This window comes from Alternaria metachromatica (genome assembly GCF_023757995.1).
Source record: "Alternaria metachromatica strain BMP 0045 chromosome Unknown scaffold_1, whole genome shotgun sequence".
NCBI lineage: Eukaryota > Fungi > Ascomycota > Dothideomycetes > Pleosporales > Pleosporaceae > Alternaria > Alternaria metachromatica.
Window position 1 is genome coordinate 2,346,250 of NW_026055492.1, and position 17,079 is coordinate 2,363,328.

The window sequence follows — 17,079 nt, forward strand, 5'->3', positions numbered from 1 at the left end:
TTATACCCCTGCTATTCTCACTCTACAACGACATCGCGGATGACTACCCGGCCACATCTGTCGGCTTACACACTCCTTCTACCACACTCGTTTCTAACACCCCGCCTAGGTGAACCCTCATAATGAAGGCTTCTCTCTTCGGCCTCGGCGTCCTCGCCGGTCTGGCCAGCGCAAACATCAACTTCCTCTGGGTCAACCCCACGTGCGACCACCTAGACCCCAACACCCTCTGCCTGACTGGCCAGCACTGCGACGAAACCGACTGCTGCGTACCTGACCTGAAGAGCGAGTACTCCAAGCTCGTCTCGCGCTCATCGCGCTCATCTCTTCGCGTTGTTCCCGCCAAGAGACAGGCTGCCAAGTACTCTCAGGACGGAAAGTGCGGCCCTGCTAACGGCAACCTCCTCTGCGACCCCAACAGCACTGTCTACAAGGGCACATGCTGCTCGCAGTACGGCTGGTGTGGAAGTACCGCCGCTCACTGCACACAGGGCTGCCTGTCTGGCTGTGACAACGGTGCCTCCACGCCCGCTCCCCAGCCTAGCAAGGCTACCACTTCAGGTGCTGCTAAGCCCAGGGACGATGGCAGGTGCGGAAAGGACTTTGGTGGCGCTACATGCGATGCCAACGGTGCTTACGGTGGATGCTGCTCGTCTTACGGATACTGCGGTTCCACCGACGGTCACTGTCTCGCTGCCAACGGATGCCAGAACGGATGCAAGGGCGCCACTGCTACTCAACCCGCCAAGGGCAACCCAGCCCCTGTCAGCAGCCGTCCTCCCTCTACCACCACCTCCGGCGAGCCTGTTCTTGGTAAGCCCTCGACTGCTCCCGCTTCCAAGCCCACCGGCGTCGCCACTACTGATGGCAGCTGCGGTGCCAAGTTCGGTAACACTGTCTGCGGTAACTGGGCCCAGGGAAGCTGCTGCTCCATGTACGGCTACTGTGGTAACACCACCTCTCACTGCGGTGAGGGTTGCCAGAACGGTCCCTGCCTTCGCGCTCCCTCCGTTCCTGCTCCTGCTGCCAGCCCTGCTCCTCGCGCCGCTAAGCCCGGTAGCATTCAGCTCAAGGGCCGCTCCGGTGTCCCTGCTATGCACGCTGGTCTCATGCCCAACGGCAAGGTTGTTTTCCTTGACAAGGTCGAGAACTACACTGAACTGAAGCTCGGCAACGGCCAGTACGCCTACTCTTCCGAGTGGGACCCCGTCACTGACAAGCTCACTCCCTTGGCCTACAAGACCAACGCCTTCTGCTCCGGTGGTATCTTCCTTGCTGACGGCCGCTTCGCTTCCCTTGGTGGTAACGCTCCTCTCGACTTCATTGACCCCACTGTCGGTGATGGTTTCAGGGGTATCCGTCTCCTCAAGCGCTCTTCCTCTGATGCTTCTCTCGATGGACAGGCCTGGAACGAGCCCGGTCCTCAGCTCGACACTCCCCGCTGGTACGCTTCCGTCCAGATCATGCCCGACGACTCCATCTTTGTCGCATCTGGATCCAAGAACGGTCTTGACCCCTCAAAGCCCGAGAACAACAACCCTACCTACGAGATGCTCAACGCCGACGGTTCTCCTCGCGGAGTGAGCAAGAACATGGAGATCCTCAGCAAGAACCAGCCCTACTACATGTACCCCTTCATGCACCTGATGAAGGACGGTAACCTGTTCGTCCAAGTCTCCAAGTCTGCCGAGATCTTCAAGGTCGAGACCGGAAGCGTCGTCCGCATGCTGCCCGACCTCCCCGGTTCCTACCGCACCTACCCCAACACCGGTGGATCCGTCATGCTCCCTCTCTCATCTGCCAACGACTACAACCCCGACATCGTCATCTGCGGTGGTGGCCCTTACCAAGACATCACCGCCCCTGCTGACCCATCCTGCGGCCGCATCAGGCCTCTCGATGCCGACCCAGAGTGGGAGATGGACTCCATGCCCGAGGGCCGTGGTATGGTTGAGGGAACTCTCCTCCCCGACGGTACCGTCGTCTGGGTTAACGGTGCTCAAGAGGGTGCTCAAGGTTTCGGTGTCGCTCAGGACCCTGCTCTCGAGGTCCTTCTGTACGACCCCAACCAGCCCAAGGGCAAGCGCTTCACCACTGGCCCTGCCTCCACCATCGCCCGTCTCTACCACTCTGTCGCTCTCCTCCTCCTTGACGGTACTCTCCTGATCTCCGGCTCCAACCCCGTTGAGCAGCCCATCCTCAAGCCCGACGCCAAGAACCCCTTCGTCACCGAGTTCCGCAACGAGATCTACACTCCCCCTTACCTCCAGGGCAACCCCACCCGTCCTTCAGCCGTCCAGATCTCCCAGAAGGAGCTCAAGGTCCAGCAGCAGTTCAACATCAAGTTCAACGCTCCTGCCAACGCTAAGAACGTCAAGATCTCGCTCTACTACGGTGGATTCGTTACCCACTCTGTCCACATGGGTCACCGCATGATCTTCCTCGACAACACCGGCTTCAAGGCTGGCGCCACCGCCCAGAGCTTGACCGTCACCATGCCTCCTAACAAGGCTGTTGCCCCTGCCGGTCCTTACGTCATCTACGTTGTCGTTGATGGTGTTCCTGCTATGGGACAGTTTGTTCACGTTTCGTAGAATGGGTCTGTGAATGATGAGAATTGGATGAGACGAAAGATGTAGCTGATTGCGATAATATTCCTTGTATCATCCTTGAATTGAGTTGGTTTATTTCGCATTCGTGCATGTGTTATGGTGGATGGCTATTGAATAATTAGCGATGCATGTCCTATAGAAATAAAGAATTGTTACGATTTCACTTGTTGCCTACGTTGGTGTTCTGTGTTGGGAAGTGTTCATTATGTGAGACTTTGTGGACTACATACAATCATGTGTGTGCAATCTCACACTGTCCTACGCCCTTGTCGTCCCCCGGCATACACATGAGCCTTACGCTCACACACCCAAACCCCCCACTTAGCCGTCCAGCTCACCCTCATCCTCACTCTCGACCCTCGCCCTCTTGCTGTAGTCCGCAAGCGGACTCGCGCCCTTGCGCTTACGACCCACGACGACGTTGTCGGCCCTCAGGCCCCCCTCACTCTTCTTCTCACCACCACCACCACTCTTCTTCTCACCCCCACCCTCCTTCCATCCCTTCTCCTTCCGGCCGCCACCTCCCTTCTTCCCGCCCATCCAATCAATCGCATCAACAGTCATACTGCCATGATACATATCTCTCAAGTCCCTCGGGACGTGAACGCGGGCATCACCGATGATCTCCCACATCCACGCCATGGTCTCCCGCATCTTAGGTGCTTCCCGTCTCATCTCGCTCAGGGCGTCTTCCATGACCGCCACCCGGTTCTTGAGGGCCTTGATGGTGGCCTTGGCGGTGGCGGTGGGGTCGGGCGGGGCGGAGACGGTGCCAGCGGTGGTGGTGATAGCGTCGGCTATGGTGGTGTTTGAGGACGACGATGATGTTGTGGGTGTAGTTGCGGAGGGGACGGGGAGGTGTGTAGGCACCACAATACTCTTCTTGACGCTCTCCAACTGCAAATGAAGACATGTAGTCAGTAAACATATTCTCAAATATTCCAGACAAGTAGTGTTAAACAAACCTCCTTTCTCAACTCCGCGTTCTTGCGGCAGACACGGTACGCTTCTTCGGCAATCTCCTGCGGAGTAGCGTAGTTGTCGAGGCGGGCGCGGATGCGCTGGGTGTCGGGGTCGTACTCCATTGGTACCGAGGAGCGGAGTTTGCGGGTGTAGGGTAGCGATTTCTTGATGTACTGCTTGAGTTTGTTTTGGGTGAGGCCGCTGCGGGTGCGTCGACGGCCGGGCATGTACTGAGGGAGGTGTTAATGTTGGGAACCGTGGATCACAGCAGTGGACAGCAGAAGAAGTTCGGCTTGGTGTGTGGTGGTGCGAGGATGGAGGAGCTGGGGAGCGAGATATGAGATCAGGCTGCGAGCAGAGATTTTATTAGTGCGTTTGTGCGTTTGCATTGGGCTGGTTTTCACTTTCACTTTCACTGGAACGTGGTGGAAGTTCAGTGTTGACGTCAGAGTGTAGGTGGGCGGGCGCGATAGAAGGTGGATGTGCAGAGACCGAACATCAGACCGCCTCAGGAAACGGTGAGACGGGGTTGATTGTGGGCCTCTTATAACTACTCAGTCAAAGGCTCATTGTCAGGCCTCTCCGCTGGTTCCTTCTTCTCTGGCTTCTCCATACGCCTCCATAGACCCAGGAAGCCACCTCCAACAACCATTTGGCCAGCTTTTGGTCGGCACACCATGACCCATTTCTCCTCCTGTTTGCTCAGATCTTCTTTTAGCTCGTTATCCCGTCCTTCTTGGCCTGCTTTCGTGTCTGCGCTTTCATCGCTCGAAGGCTCGGAAGGTTGCTCTGGCTGAGCCTTCTTCGCAGGCGCTCTCGGTCTGACTGCGCGAACATCCCACTCGCGAATTGTGCCTGCTCCTAGCTCAATGACCTGGTCAAGAAGGTAGGGCATCTTATGTTCCCGAATAGCTTCGACACATTCAGCAATCTGGGTGATGCTTGGGTTGAAGACGGCGAGCATGCCATTGACGTGCAACGCGGGAGCGACATTAGCGAGGTGACTTGTCGCATTAGGAAGATCCAGGAACACGTGAGTCAGGAATGGCTCCTCGGTCTTTCTCGAAGCTCTCTGTTTGGCGATCCACTCAGACACGTCTCCTACGTGGAAGTCGACGTTGCCCGCGTACATGCCATGTCGGAAGCCTTCGACTATCTTCTTCGCATGTACTGAATGCTTGCTGGATATATCCAGGGTATGTATGATAGCGCGACGGTTCTGCTTCCACGACGCTAGTGCTGATTCCTGTAGGTCTGATATGGACTCGCCGAGGTATACTGCGTCTTCGGGTTCTTCTTCGGTAGTGACATAGGACGGCGTTCTTGGAACGGGAGGGTTGCCGGCATGTACAGCGCGAGAGAGATGCAGCGTCAGCGCTCCATGGCCTGTGCCGGCTTCGAGGATCTCAAGAGGTGGTTCGGTGCTGGGGGTAGCGGATGGAGTGTCTACGTGGATGTCAAGCAGGGACACTATGAGGTTGGTATCTGAAGGGTAGATCTGTATTATATCAGCCTGAGTCTTCTATCTCGTCGTGGCATGGCATACGCACTGGAGTAACAAGGCGCGGTGTCAATCTGACATATTCAGCCAACGTAGGCTCGTAGATGCGGAAGGTGTCGCCCTTGTGGGAACGGACAATTTGCCGTGGCTCCTTTCCGATAACATCTGCATGCTTGACGACGCCTCGGTGTGTGCCGAGGGTCTTGGTCGCCTGCAGTTTCACGAGACGCCCATCCTGAGTCTCTTTGCTCTCGCGCAGGAGCACGACATCGCCTTCTATGCGCCTGTGAGCGGGGTTCGGGTGGTGGAAGCGGAGGTCTTGCCTTGGAAAGCGCGATGGAGGCAGGAGCTACTTGTAAAGTGTCGCGCACGCGGTCGGAGTGCAGCACGGCGTAGCTGGTTGAGAGAGGACGATCGCATGGCTTTGTAAGAAGAAAGATGTCAGATGCGGAGGTGACGCCTTCTCCGCAGCAAGCGAGCCGCGACCGCAGGAGGGCACCGAGTATGCTCTGCAGGCGTAGGAATGCAGTAAATCTTACATCGTGAATTACGCCCTTGTTTATGACTTCTGACCCTACTACATGCTATGCCAGCATATCTAGTCTACTGGACTGCATAATACATAACGTCACAGCGGTGATTCTAATCCCTGCATCGCCATTGACGATCCGAGACTCCAGGGTTCGGCCAAGAACAACATGGAGCACCTGCACACTTCCAACGCATGCGCCTCGCCCAACACGCTTGACTTCACACCCCCAGCAAACGAGCCCATGTCATGGAGATGAGATCGCGCTGCTGCGAAAGACACATATCCTAAACCCGACGCTGGCTCTATGCGCCACTACTCACACCTTCGGGAGCCTCCACCATGACGCGCCGCATAGTACGCACAGCATGACCCTTCTACCGATAGTACTGACAATCACAGGTACGGACGGGCATCCAGCTCATAGCCCTCACCATCGTCGTCTCCCTAACCATATTCTTCCTCGATAACCGCTACCGCGTCCTCCCCCAGTCCGTCCACAGTCACATGCCACTGCACCACGATGGCCTCGTTATCACCGATATCACCGTACAGACATGTTCGACCATCAATCCCCTCTCCAAGTGCATGCTCGACCAGAAGAAGTGGCATCGCATAGAGAAGGACCTGTACCTCGGCTCCGGCTGGGTCACCAAAGGATACGTCCACATCAAGCGCAAGCGGGAGGAGGAGCTCAAGACAGAGGACAAAGTCATCATCGATGTTCGCACGGGCAAGCTTGATCCCTCTGTGGGAGAAAAGGCCCAGGCGTCAGAGAAATGGGAGTCGCGCCCAGCTGGCCTCTGGATCAAGCGCTCGCTGAAGCGTCACGCGAGCGACGACAAGAAGGCAGTGACGGCCGTAGACATCCTATTCGGCGCCGACGCAGTAGAGCCACGCCCTGGCTGGGAGCTGGTCAAGAACGGAGCCCTACATCTTGAGACGGGCAAAGCAAGCACAGATCCCCGCCTGAGCATACGAAGAGGCCCGGCAGCTAAGCTCGAGAAGCCCGTACCCAAGATCAGAAAGGATGGCAAATTCAAGATTATGCAGATCTCTGACCTGCATCTCAGCACTGGTCTCGGCCACTGCAGAGACGCAGAGCCGCCAGGCCACAACGGCGGACACTGTGACGCCGACCCCAGGACCATAGAGTTTGTGGAGAGGGTGCTAGACGATGAAAAGCCAGACTTTGTTGTCTTGTCTGGCGACCAAGTCAACGGCGATACAGCACCTGATGTGCAGAGCGTAGGGCGCCTCCCATCCTTTACACACCACAAAGCTAACCATCCCACAGGCCATGTTCAAGATAGTCGAACCCCTCGCAGAGCGCAAGATACCGTACGCAGCCATCTTCGGCAACCACGACGACGAAGGCACCCTCTCCCGCCACGCACAAATGGACCTCTACGACTCGCTCCCCTACTCCGTCAGCGAACCCGGTCCCAACACAATCGACGGCGTAGGAAACTACTTCGTCGAGATCCAAGCCCACAGCAGCAAGCACTCCGCCCTAACCCTCTGGTTCCTCGACACGCACGCCTACTCGCCAGACGAAACCCACTACCGGGGCTACGACTGGCTCAAGCCCAACCAAATCGACTGGTTCAAAGCCACCGCCGGCGGCCTGAAAGAAGCACACAGCCACTACACCCACAAACACCTCAACATGGCCTTCATCCACATCCCCCTCCCCGAATACGGCAACCCAGACAACGACCGCGTGGGAAACTGGACCGAACCCATCACCGCACCTGCTTTCAACACGCACTTCAAAGACGCCCTCGTCGAATACGACATCAAAGCCGTCTCCTGCGGCCACGACCACGTAAACGACTACTGCGCCCTCTCCAAAGAACCCGAGACTGGTGATCCAGAGTTGTGGATGTGCTATGCCGGTGGTAGTGGCTTTGGTGGCTACGGGGGTTATAACCACTTCCACAGGAGGTTAAGGGTGTTTGAGATTGATACGAATCAGGCGCGCATTGTGACGTGGAAGAGGTTGGAATATGGGGATACGGGCAAGAGGCTCGATACGCAGATTATTGTTGATTCGGGGAATGTTATGCCGATTCAGGTTGCGAATCAGGAGTGAGATGGGGGAAAGTGGTTGTTGTACGTTATGGCGTTTGGGTGTAGTGGTATGGATGGATGGGAAAATCACCGCTTTTTTGTTTGGGATTAGCGTTGAGATGTGTACGGGATACGTCAAGACGCCTTGTTAGTCTTCAATTGAAAGTTCAAATACATTCGTGTAATCATTCCGTGGAGATGCGTGTGTGCTTCTGTCTGCCTCGTGTGTCTGTATTTTTCGCTCAAGTAATAGTACTGTATTCTTCTTTTCATTTCTCATTCAATACTCCCATCCATACATCGTTCCTCAAATAAACGTCCTCATAAACTCTCCCAACGCCATAATAGCCATAGCCTGTCCATACGGCATACTCGTAATCTTAATATCCTTATAATGCTGCAAATCATGCCCCATACCCGTTCCAAAACTCGTCTCCGTCAGCTCACCCTCCGCACTAATCTTGCCCATGACAGCCTTGATAGCCTTAACCGCGCTCTGCAGATATACGTCCCCACTGATATACCTCTTCCGACACGCCTTGAGCATACCATACGCGAAACCCGCCGTAGCAGACGCCTCCTCGTAGCTACCTTCCGACACGGGGATATCAAGAAGAGTGCGCCACATGCCGTTCTCGCCCTGCAGTTTGAGCAGCGCTTGACATTGCGACTCGAGGATACCGATGAGGAACTGGCGCAGCGGATCCGTCTCCTTAAGATCAAGCAGCTCAATGAAATCCGGAATCGCAATCGTCAACCACGAGTTTCCACGCGCCCACCGTGCTCGCGCAAAGTTATGTCCGACTTCCAAACCACCCTTGTCTTCCCACTTCCAGCCGTGGAAGAACAGGCCTGTGGATGTGTCGCAGAGGTACTGGCAATGCAGGATGAATTGGCGCTTTGCCTCCTCGACGTATTCGGGTCTGTTGAGCACAAGGCCGATCTTAGCGAGGGGCAGCGCGCTCATCATGAGCGTGTCGTCCCAGAGTTCGTCTTTGTTGAACGAGTTGTATGTCTCGTGCTGGAAGCCGCCGAATTTGGTGCGGGGCAGACCGTGCATGACCCATTCTGCCCATGTGTCTAGCCAGGGCACGAAGGTCTTGTTTCCTGTCTCTTCGTATAGATATGCTAGTGTGAGGAAGGGGCTCATGGTGTTGATGTTCTTGGTTGTGCCTTTGCTGAGTTGCTTGGAGAACCAGCCTTGCATGATGTCCATTGTTGCCGTGCTGCCTGTCAGAGTGTAGTAGTGCCATAGGCCGTAGAGACCAATGCCGTGTGTCCACTCCCAGCCGTCCCAGCCTTTGGTGTCGATGATGCGACCATCGTCGAGTTTTAGCAGGAACTCGCCGGTTGTGTCGTTGATGTTGATCAGGTTGTGGGTTAGGAGGAGGATCTTCTCGTCTATTTGGCCTTTTGTGAGGCCGTGGACTGTGAGTGTGGACATGGTGGGCGCGTTTCGTGGGTACGTCGCGGTCGCAGCGGATGTTTTATGAGGTGTTTGCAATTGACTGAGGATTACAGCGATACAAGCAATTGATGGAATGTAACGCAAGTATTAGAGGAAGACAGCAAGAGAACAGATGTCATCACACGCGTAGTCTAGCAAGTGGGTATTAGATACAGGCCGTCGGTCACACGCGTCGGTAGAGCTCAACCCAGGAACAGAGCGGGGAGCAAAAACTGGGGAACGCTCAGGGTCCTCAACCGCGTTAATTGCATCGATACTGCATGTCACTGCCAGATTTCGTGCCCTGTTGCACCGACTCGTCCATCTCTACCCCGACTGGGCGCTGGGCACACGTGGAGTTGCTCCAGCAGATGGGTTCCTGGAAGGCGCGGCTCTTTTCTCGTGTCAAACATCAACACCGAGACCACGGACGCCTGCTGCTGACATCCCGCTCTAGGGTTTCTGCCGCGCTCGCATTGCACTGCACCGAGATTCGTTGATCACTAAACCGATGATACCGGCGTGAAGGTCACCAATCGCTTACCTCTTGGAGGGCCGGAAGACACCGTGGAGGGAAGTGCGACCGCCGTGAAGGAGCTTGGCCGCCTGACACGACTCATCCTGGGAAAGCCAGCCGCCGCCAACTCGCTGCAGGCGGACGAAATCTTCCACCAGCCGCCTTGGGCCCAGCAACGAAGCTTCGCATGACACTCGCGCGAGCTTGACCCATCACATGCCTTCACGAGTGACGCGGGTGGCCTTTCGGCAGCATCTACGCCGATGTTTTACCACAAACGGACCACCGCCAAGTGGTGGCACTCTCCACACTGCTTGATCCTACTCCGCATTCCCAGGCACTCCACTATCTGTATGGACGGCATGGTGGCGGGGTTGGCGAACCCCAGAGGCTAGCGACTCAAGATGCAGCGTTGGCGCCGACAGGGTCGCGCTTGCAACACGCCTTTCCAGAATCCTACCTCGAACTGGGGTGCGGAAACAAGGAGATGATCACCAATAGTCAATACCGGCTAGACGTTGAACGTGCAGGTTCTTGGATCCTGGGATTTGCGGAGTAGCCTGCCAGCCTGGGGTAGCTTGAGGCCGGGGAACGCTTGGACGGAACAATCTAAAATCGGGTAGAAATATCAACTCGACCGCTCCTCCATCCTGGCCAGCTCACTCGCGAGTCCTGGGGTTTCTTCTTTGCAAACCTCATTCTTTCTTCCGCTGTCAAGCTCTCGGGAGTTCTTTTCAAGATGGCTACCACCAGAGCCAGTGCCGATGGCGTGCACCACACACCCGAGGTTGTTCGCCATTCGGACGATAAGCAGGACATTAGCCAGGTCGAGCGCGTGTTCTCCGAAGGAGGAGACGAGAAGGGCGACCATGCCGACTACAACCGTATCGACAAGGAGGTTGCCAAATACGCAAACGCTTCTGAGGTTTTCATCTCGGAAGAGGAGAACGCCCGGTTAAAGAAGATGATTGACCGTCGTGTACTGCCTATTATGGTCATCACGTACTTCCTGCAATCGCTGGACAAGGGCACAATGTCCGCTACCTCCATCATGGGTATCCGTGAGGATATTCCCGCACTTCTTTCCAAAGAGACTGTGAGTTGCAAAGTCTGTGGGCACTAGTATCATGCACTGACTCATGACAGTTTGGGTGGCTCACCACCTGTATCTACCTCGCTGTACTGGTCGTCGAATACCCAACCAACTGGATTCTCCAACGAGTACCAGTAGCCAAATACCTCGGATTCAACATTCTTGCATGGAGTACCGTACTTGCCTGCCATGCAGCCTGCTTCAGCTTCCCTGCGCTCGTCGTTTGCCGAACACTCCTCGGTATCTTCGAGGCTGTCTGCCAGCCCGCTTTCCTCATCATGACTTCTCTCTGGTACAAGCGTGAGGAGCAGGCCCAGATCGTTACGTACTGGTACATGATGAGTAAGTGATACAACATTAAAGACATACAACACCAACTAATTCTTACCTACAGACGGCATGCAACAAATTGTCGGCGGTCTCCTCGCATACGCTTTCACCAACATCAGACATCCTAGCTTCTCTGCGAACCCCGGTAACGCTTCTATCCGATCCTGGCAAGCTATATTCATCACATACGGTTGCTTCTCCTTCATCTGGGGATTGTGGGTCATCTTCCGCCTCCCCGACAGCCCCATGCGCGCCAAATGCTGGTCAGAGGAAGACAAGAAGCTCATGGTTGAGCGTGTACGCTCCAACCAAACCGGTCTCCAGAACAAAAAGTTCCGCGCCTACCAATTCAAAGAAGCCCTCCTCGACCCCCAAACCTACTGCTACATGGGCATTCAGATCTTCACCACTTTGCCCACGTCAGGCCTCGGCGCCTTCTACAACATCATCATCAAAGACCTCGGTTTCGACACTCTGCAGGTCCAGCTCCTCGCCATGGTCCTTGGTGTCGTCATCATCGCCACACTAATGGGTTCCGCCTGGATGGTCAAGAAGACAAAGCAAAACTTGCTTACCATGGCCGTCTTCATGATCCCCGCCTTCGTCGGCACAATCATCATCATGACGGTTAAAAACACAAACAACGCTACCAAAGCCGGTCTGCTCATCTCCTACTGGATCGTCTTCACCTTCTGGGCCGCCCAGGGTCTCGGCATGTCGATGCTTACCCGCAACGTCGGCGGGCAGACCAAGAAGTCCGTCTGCATCACCATGAACTTCTTCGCGTGGTGCGCGGGTAATGCGATTGGACCCAAGGTGTTTTTCGATGGCGACCCACGCTATCTCAAGTCCCTGGCTATTCATCTCGGGTGCTACAGCGCGCTGCTGGTGGTCATTGCGTTTTTGAGGTTCAACCTCACGCTCAGGAATAAGAAGAAGGATAGGGAGTTTGGAAAGGATATTAGCAATGCGCATGGTTTTGATGATTTGACGGATAAGGAGAACCCTAACTTTAGGTATGTTTACTAGGGGGGTTCTGATAGGAGGGGATGTGTGGTGGAGATTTTGTAGTATGAGCTATGAAATATGCGTCGCATGAGCTATTTTACGACTTACTTATCATGATACATTGCTTCTTGTTTCTCTAGTCCTGGTGATAAGCTACAATCTCTGCCCAGTACTTGCTTTTCTTGTGGAAACGTCGCTAACACCATTCCGACCCGCGTTCGTGGATGGAAATGGAGACGTACCAGTTCTGACCCTCTCGGTAAATCAGCGTCTAGATATACCCAACTAACCAAAGTGCAGTACTCGAAAGTAATTGCAATCGGATCATCACGAGACGAACGCGAACGCAACGAGAGCAATTCATCCCCACATGTTCAACGGACACCTCCACCCGTGCTAGCGTGAGAGCTACGCGATTGGGGCGTTGGCTTGGCGTGCGCGTCCCTGTTACATCATCGCTCCGCGGCGAGCCATGGACCAGGTCTGCCGTGCCGCAACCATGCATCTTCACAGCTGGCCGCCATCCAAGAACTACAATTCTGTCGCACTGCATATTTTCCTATCGTCATACGCATTTCCATCCAAGGTAGGTCTCATTACTCGCGTCAATGCCCTCAACTCACGTCAGACGGCGAAATGCCCGGACTTTCTGATGCTAACAAGCTTCTAGTAGATTCGCGCGCTTGGAAAGAGCTCTTGTACGGAACGATCGCACCTCAGACCACACGAACGCGCAATTCCCCGCGACACGCTTCCATCCCTCGAAGTCTCGGAACAACCATCGACCGCAAACGCGTTATCAAACGGACGGCCTGCGACAATGGCTAAGAAGAGAAAAAATCAAGGGGGGCACAACGATGCGAACAATAAGCAACAAAGGACGGGCGGAATTAGGTACAACGAGAATGAAGTACGACCGGGTCCGGAATCGGGAGTAGATGCCCAGACAGGAAGATACATTCGCTCTCAGCTGCCTGTTAGAGAGTGGGGACTGCCCGATGATCCTGTATGTTCATCGACAAGAAAAGGAAAAGGATTCTACGCATGTCCTGGAAGTCACATGCCTGGTGTCTATGGAGATTGGGATAGGATTAAGTTCGACAACTTCATTGGAACGGACCTTCTCGCGCGCGGCCCGGGTAACAAGCAAGAGGGTGGTTTCCCGACTAGAGATGCAGCTTGGGACCATATGGAAGTACACAGGGCTCTTAGCGAGACTGCGCTTGAGTGGGAACATGGTCGCGCCTACTTAGAACTTCAACGCAAGAAGTCTCCGGATCCTGCGACGGCTCAACGTAATCGCCAGCTGGCTCAGCAATTTGCAGCGATGCAGGCTGCTCGGTATCAGCCCAGGCCGACTCAGCAGACATTGACAACTTCCGCTCCTCAGTATCAGCCTATGGCGCAACAACAGATACCGACAAACTCCGCTCCTCAGTATCAGCCTACAGCGCAACAACAGACACCAATAACCTTCACTCATCAGTATCAGCCTACAGCACAACAACAGATACCGACGACCTCCGCTCCTCAATTCCAGCCTCAAGCGCAACAACAGATACCGATGACCTCCGCTCCTCAGTTCCAGCCTCAAGGCCAACAGCAGATACCGACAACTTCCGCTCCTCAGCCTCAGCCCAGGATAATGCAGCAGATACCGACGATCACCGCTCCTCAGCCTCAGCCCAGAATAATTCAGCAGTCACACACGCAGTTCGCTTCTCAATCTCATCCCGGAACAATTCAGCAGTCACCCACGCAGTTCTATTCTCAATCTCAACCGCAGACCCCTCAGCGCGCATCTACATCGAGCTCGAGACCATCTACAGAGTCTTTTGCCACCTCTTCATCAAGCCAAGCAGTAACGCCGGGCAGTCATGATACACCATTGACCTCACCGGAGATGTCGCAGGAGCTCAGTTCTGCCAAGGATCCCACTAGCTCAGACATAGACACTACTGAACCTGAAGTGGTTTTGAGTTCCGAGCAAGAGCGGGTGGTAGATTGCATCATGCAAGGACGCAATGTCTTTTACACCGGCTCTGCTGGTACTGGAAAATCCGCCATCCTCAGAGCTTTCAAAAAGCGACTAATGGCTATGGGGAAGCGGGTTGTTGTGACTGCACCCACGAACCTCGCTGCCTTGAACGTAGGAGGCATTACTTTATTCAGCTACGCTGGCTGGCGTCCGCAAACCAACGAAGAACCAATTGGGCTGATGATAGAGAAGCTCATTGGCCAGAACAAGGACAAGACCATCGCAACTCATTTACAAGAGACCGATGTCCTCGTTATCGATGAGATTAGTATGTTGGAGAGCAACGCCTTCCGTCGTCTCAACGCAATGATGAAGTATGCTAGAGAGAGCAGCGAGCCGTTCGGTGGAGTCCAGATGGTCGTTACTGGGGATGTAAGTTACTGTTCGTTCATGCTTCCATACTCGCAGCTGCTGACGAGCATAGTTCTGTCAACTACCACCAGTGAAACCTTTTGAGCACTGTTTCCAGTGCGGAGATCCGCTCAAAAGAGAGGGTAAAAAGTACACATGTACACGTGAAAAAGATTCGAAGGGCAGGCCCGATACGTGTGGCGAAAGACTGTTCCAGGAACACGATAAGTGGGCATTCCGGAGTGACGCGTGGAGAGTATGAGATCTTCGTCTCGACCTGCTTGAGTGTGTTACTAATTGCAATAGGAATGTCGTTTCGAGCATTTTCATCTGACGAAGATTTACCGACAAGCTGATCCAGTATTTCAAAAGATACTCCAACAATACCGACTTAGTAAGCGCCCCGTACACTTGCGATCTGTGGAGACATTTCGTGCGGACATCCAAAACAAACTACTAACAATGATCAGATGGCAATGTCACGGAAGATCAGAAGCAAATACTACTCGATACCGGATCAAATGAGCAAGATGCTGTGGCATTGTTCCCAAAGAACGCGGATGTGAATGTTGTCAACGACAGGAGGATTGCGCAACTACCAACGCCGGTCATGAGATATATCTGCAGAGATCATTTTAACTGGAAGGACGAGCATAAGGATAACCCGTATCTGAAAATGATCGACGAAAGAAGGCCACGCATCGTAGGTAATTCTGTACGTGTGATTACCATACGCTAACGACCATACACAGGAGGAGCATCGCTACGAGCGCAACTTGGACCTCAAAGAAGGCATGCGTGTCTTACTCCTACAGAACCTCTCTCCAGCTCTCGGCCTCGTCAATGGATCACAGGGCACAATAGTTGATTTCGAGGACTATGACGAGGCCAAACTGCCCAGCAAAAACAACGGTGGGCTAAGCGGGCCCCACGCGAAGTATTACCATCACCAAATTCGTGAGTTCGCAAACAAGAACGGTCGCAAACCTTGGCCCATCGTCGAATTCGACAATGGTCAGACCAAGACCATATATGCGGATTGTATGGGGACTGAATATGGAGACTCTGAGCCCTACAGCGTTCTCTCAAGGACACAAATACCCTTGAAGGCCGGATACGCCATGACAATCCATAAAGCACAGGTATGTCCGTGAGGTTTCTGGGGTCGCTTTCATTCTAACTAGTGAATCAGGGCATGTCACTCGACAAGGTTAAAGTTGACCTCTGGGAAGCTTTCGACTTTGAACAGCTATATGTCGCGCGTACGTAACCCTACGATACATACTCCCAGTCGAAAATTTGGCTAACGGCTATAACAGTCAGCAGAGCACGATCTCTCGAGGGTCTTCAGCTTATTGCATTGCCTAAAAAGACTTGGCTTAAGCCGGATCCACAGGTCAAGGAGTTCCTTCAGAAGTTTTCTCAAGAACTTTCCTGATCATTGAGGGGCATTGTGTGTTGTCGGCTTTCGAAACCCCCCGATGCGCCTGTCGTCGAAGCGGATGTTTGAAGCCGCTCTTACTTGTTTTGGAGTTTGGGAACTGGCGTTATGGAGTGTAGTTTGCACTAGATAGTCTCCAGTCGTATAGTCCACCTCATCACTTCATATCCCCATCCACATCCCCCACCCTATCCAACCTCTCATTCTTCTTTGCACTCCCCTCCAATCCGGCCAGAATCGCCTTGTCCTCGCCCGGTATCCGCATTTCAAACGTCTCCCTCACGACCGCATACTCATAATATCCACATCTAGCAATCGGCTCCGTCTTCCTCACATCGATCTTGCCGTCCGTCAAAACGCGCTCATCGATATGCACACCAACCACCTTCCCAATCACCACATCCGCCGAGCCCATGGGTGGGTTTCCAGGAAGGCGTAGTGTGGTATAATACTCGCACTCAAATTTTACTGGACTGCGTTTCACCATTGGTATCATCATCTCTCTCCTCCCCTCCTTCCCTTCCTCCACAACCCCTACAGTGCTTAATCGACTATCTTCCTTCTCCACCCCCGCCGTCTCGAATTCATCAATCCCATACTCTTCCTGCACGGCACTTCTATTCACTTCTTCCCTCAGTTCATACGTCGCCAGATTCCAGACAAACTTCCCTGTAGCTTCGACGTTGCGGACGGTGTCTTTCTGGCTGTTGGTTGGTGTTTGGTTTGCGCTGAACATGACGTAGGGCGGGTCGAAGGTCAGGTTGTTGAATTGAGAGTAGGGAGCTAGGTTTGCGGCGCCGGTGGGGGATAGGGTGGATATCCAACCTATGGGGCGGGGGAGGACGCATGCCTGTAGGGAGGTTAGTGTGTGTATTTAGTTGACAACTAGGAATGTCTGAGTACACCCAGCGAGGTTGATAAATATGCATACTTTGAATGGATCATACGGTAGCCCATGGTCTTCTTTCCCGGGTTGATAAAACATCGTGCCGGCAAGAGCTACGTCATGCAAAATGCCACTTATCACTTTCTTTCAAATGCAGTCAAACTCTTGATGATTGTTGTACCACGACAACATCTCAAAATGGTCTTTATATCCTTCTTCAAAACCAACCCCGTAATGCGGGTCGTTACCCGTTTGCCGCCAACGGGTAGACTGCGGGGAACCATCGTCAC

The 17,079-nt window shown here is 54.0% G+C and overlaps 7 protein-coding genes across 7 annotated transcripts; 3 read left to right on the forward strand and 4 right to left on the reverse strand.

Moving 5' to 3' along the window:
• Window positions 1–122: 122 nt before the first annotated feature.
• J4E83_000749 (uncharacterized protein) lies at window positions 123–2,594 on the forward strand (the record flags this gene model as incomplete). Its single annotated transcript, XM_049327710.1, has 1 exon — window positions 123–2,594. The coding sequence occupies one exon, from the start codon at window positions 123–125 to the stop codon at window positions 2,592–2,594; it is 2,472 nt and encodes an 823-aa protein (XP_049193855.1).
• Window positions 2,595–2,933: 339 nt separating this feature from the next.
• On the reverse strand, window positions 2,934–3,802 carry J4E83_000750 (uncharacterized protein; the record flags this gene model as incomplete). Its single annotated transcript, XM_049327711.1, has 2 exons — window positions 2,934–3,509; window positions 3,578–3,802. 2 exons carry the CDS (start codon window positions 3,800–3,802, stop codon window positions 2,934–2,936), a joined length of 801 nt encoding a protein of 266 aa, XP_049193856.1.
• A 323-nt stretch (window positions 3,803–4,125) lies between these two features.
• On the reverse strand, window positions 4,126–5,496 carry J4E83_000751 (uncharacterized protein; the record flags this gene model as incomplete). The annotated part of the gene is made up of 3 exons (XM_049327712.1): window positions 4,126–5,073; window positions 5,126–5,352; window positions 5,430–5,496. The coding sequence occupies 3 exons, from the start codon at window positions 5,494–5,496 to the stop codon at window positions 4,126–4,128; spliced, it is 1,242 nt and encodes a 413-aa protein (XP_049193857.1).
• Window positions 5,497–5,947: 451 nt separating this feature from the next.
• On the forward strand, window positions 5,948–7,700 carry J4E83_000752 (uncharacterized protein; the record flags this gene model as incomplete). The annotated part of the gene is made up of 3 exons (XM_049327713.1): window positions 5,948–5,962; window positions 6,008–6,853; window positions 6,903–7,700. The coding sequence occupies 3 exons, from the start codon at window positions 5,948–5,950 to the stop codon at window positions 7,698–7,700; spliced, it is 1,659 nt and encodes a 552-aa protein (XP_049193858.1).
• Window positions 7,701–7,985: 285 nt separating this feature from the next.
• Window positions 7,986–9,122, reverse strand: J4E83_000753 (uncharacterized protein; the record flags this gene model as incomplete). The annotated part of the gene is made up of 1 exon (XM_049327714.1): window positions 7,986–9,122. The coding sequence occupies one exon, from the start codon at window positions 9,120–9,122 to the stop codon at window positions 7,986–7,988; it is 1,137 nt and encodes a 378-aa protein (XP_049193859.1).
• A 1,259-nt stretch (window positions 9,123–10,381) lies between these two features.
• J4E83_000754 (uncharacterized protein) lies at window positions 10,382–12,094 on the forward strand (the record flags this gene model as incomplete). Its single annotated transcript, XM_049327715.1, has 3 exons — window positions 10,382–10,738; window positions 10,789–11,077; window positions 11,130–12,094. The coding sequence occupies 3 exons, from the start codon at window positions 10,382–10,384 to the stop codon at window positions 12,092–12,094; spliced, it is 1,611 nt and encodes a 536-aa protein (XP_049193860.1).
• Window positions 12,095–16,060: 3,966 nt separating this feature from the next.
• On the reverse strand, window positions 16,061–16,888 carry J4E83_000755 (uncharacterized protein; the record flags this gene model as incomplete). The annotated part of the gene is made up of 2 exons (XM_049327716.1): window positions 16,061–16,753; window positions 16,835–16,888. 2 exons carry the CDS (start codon window positions 16,886–16,888, stop codon window positions 16,061–16,063), a joined length of 747 nt encoding a protein of 248 aa, XP_049193861.1.
• Between the last annotated feature and the right edge of the window lie 191 nt (window positions 16,889–17,079).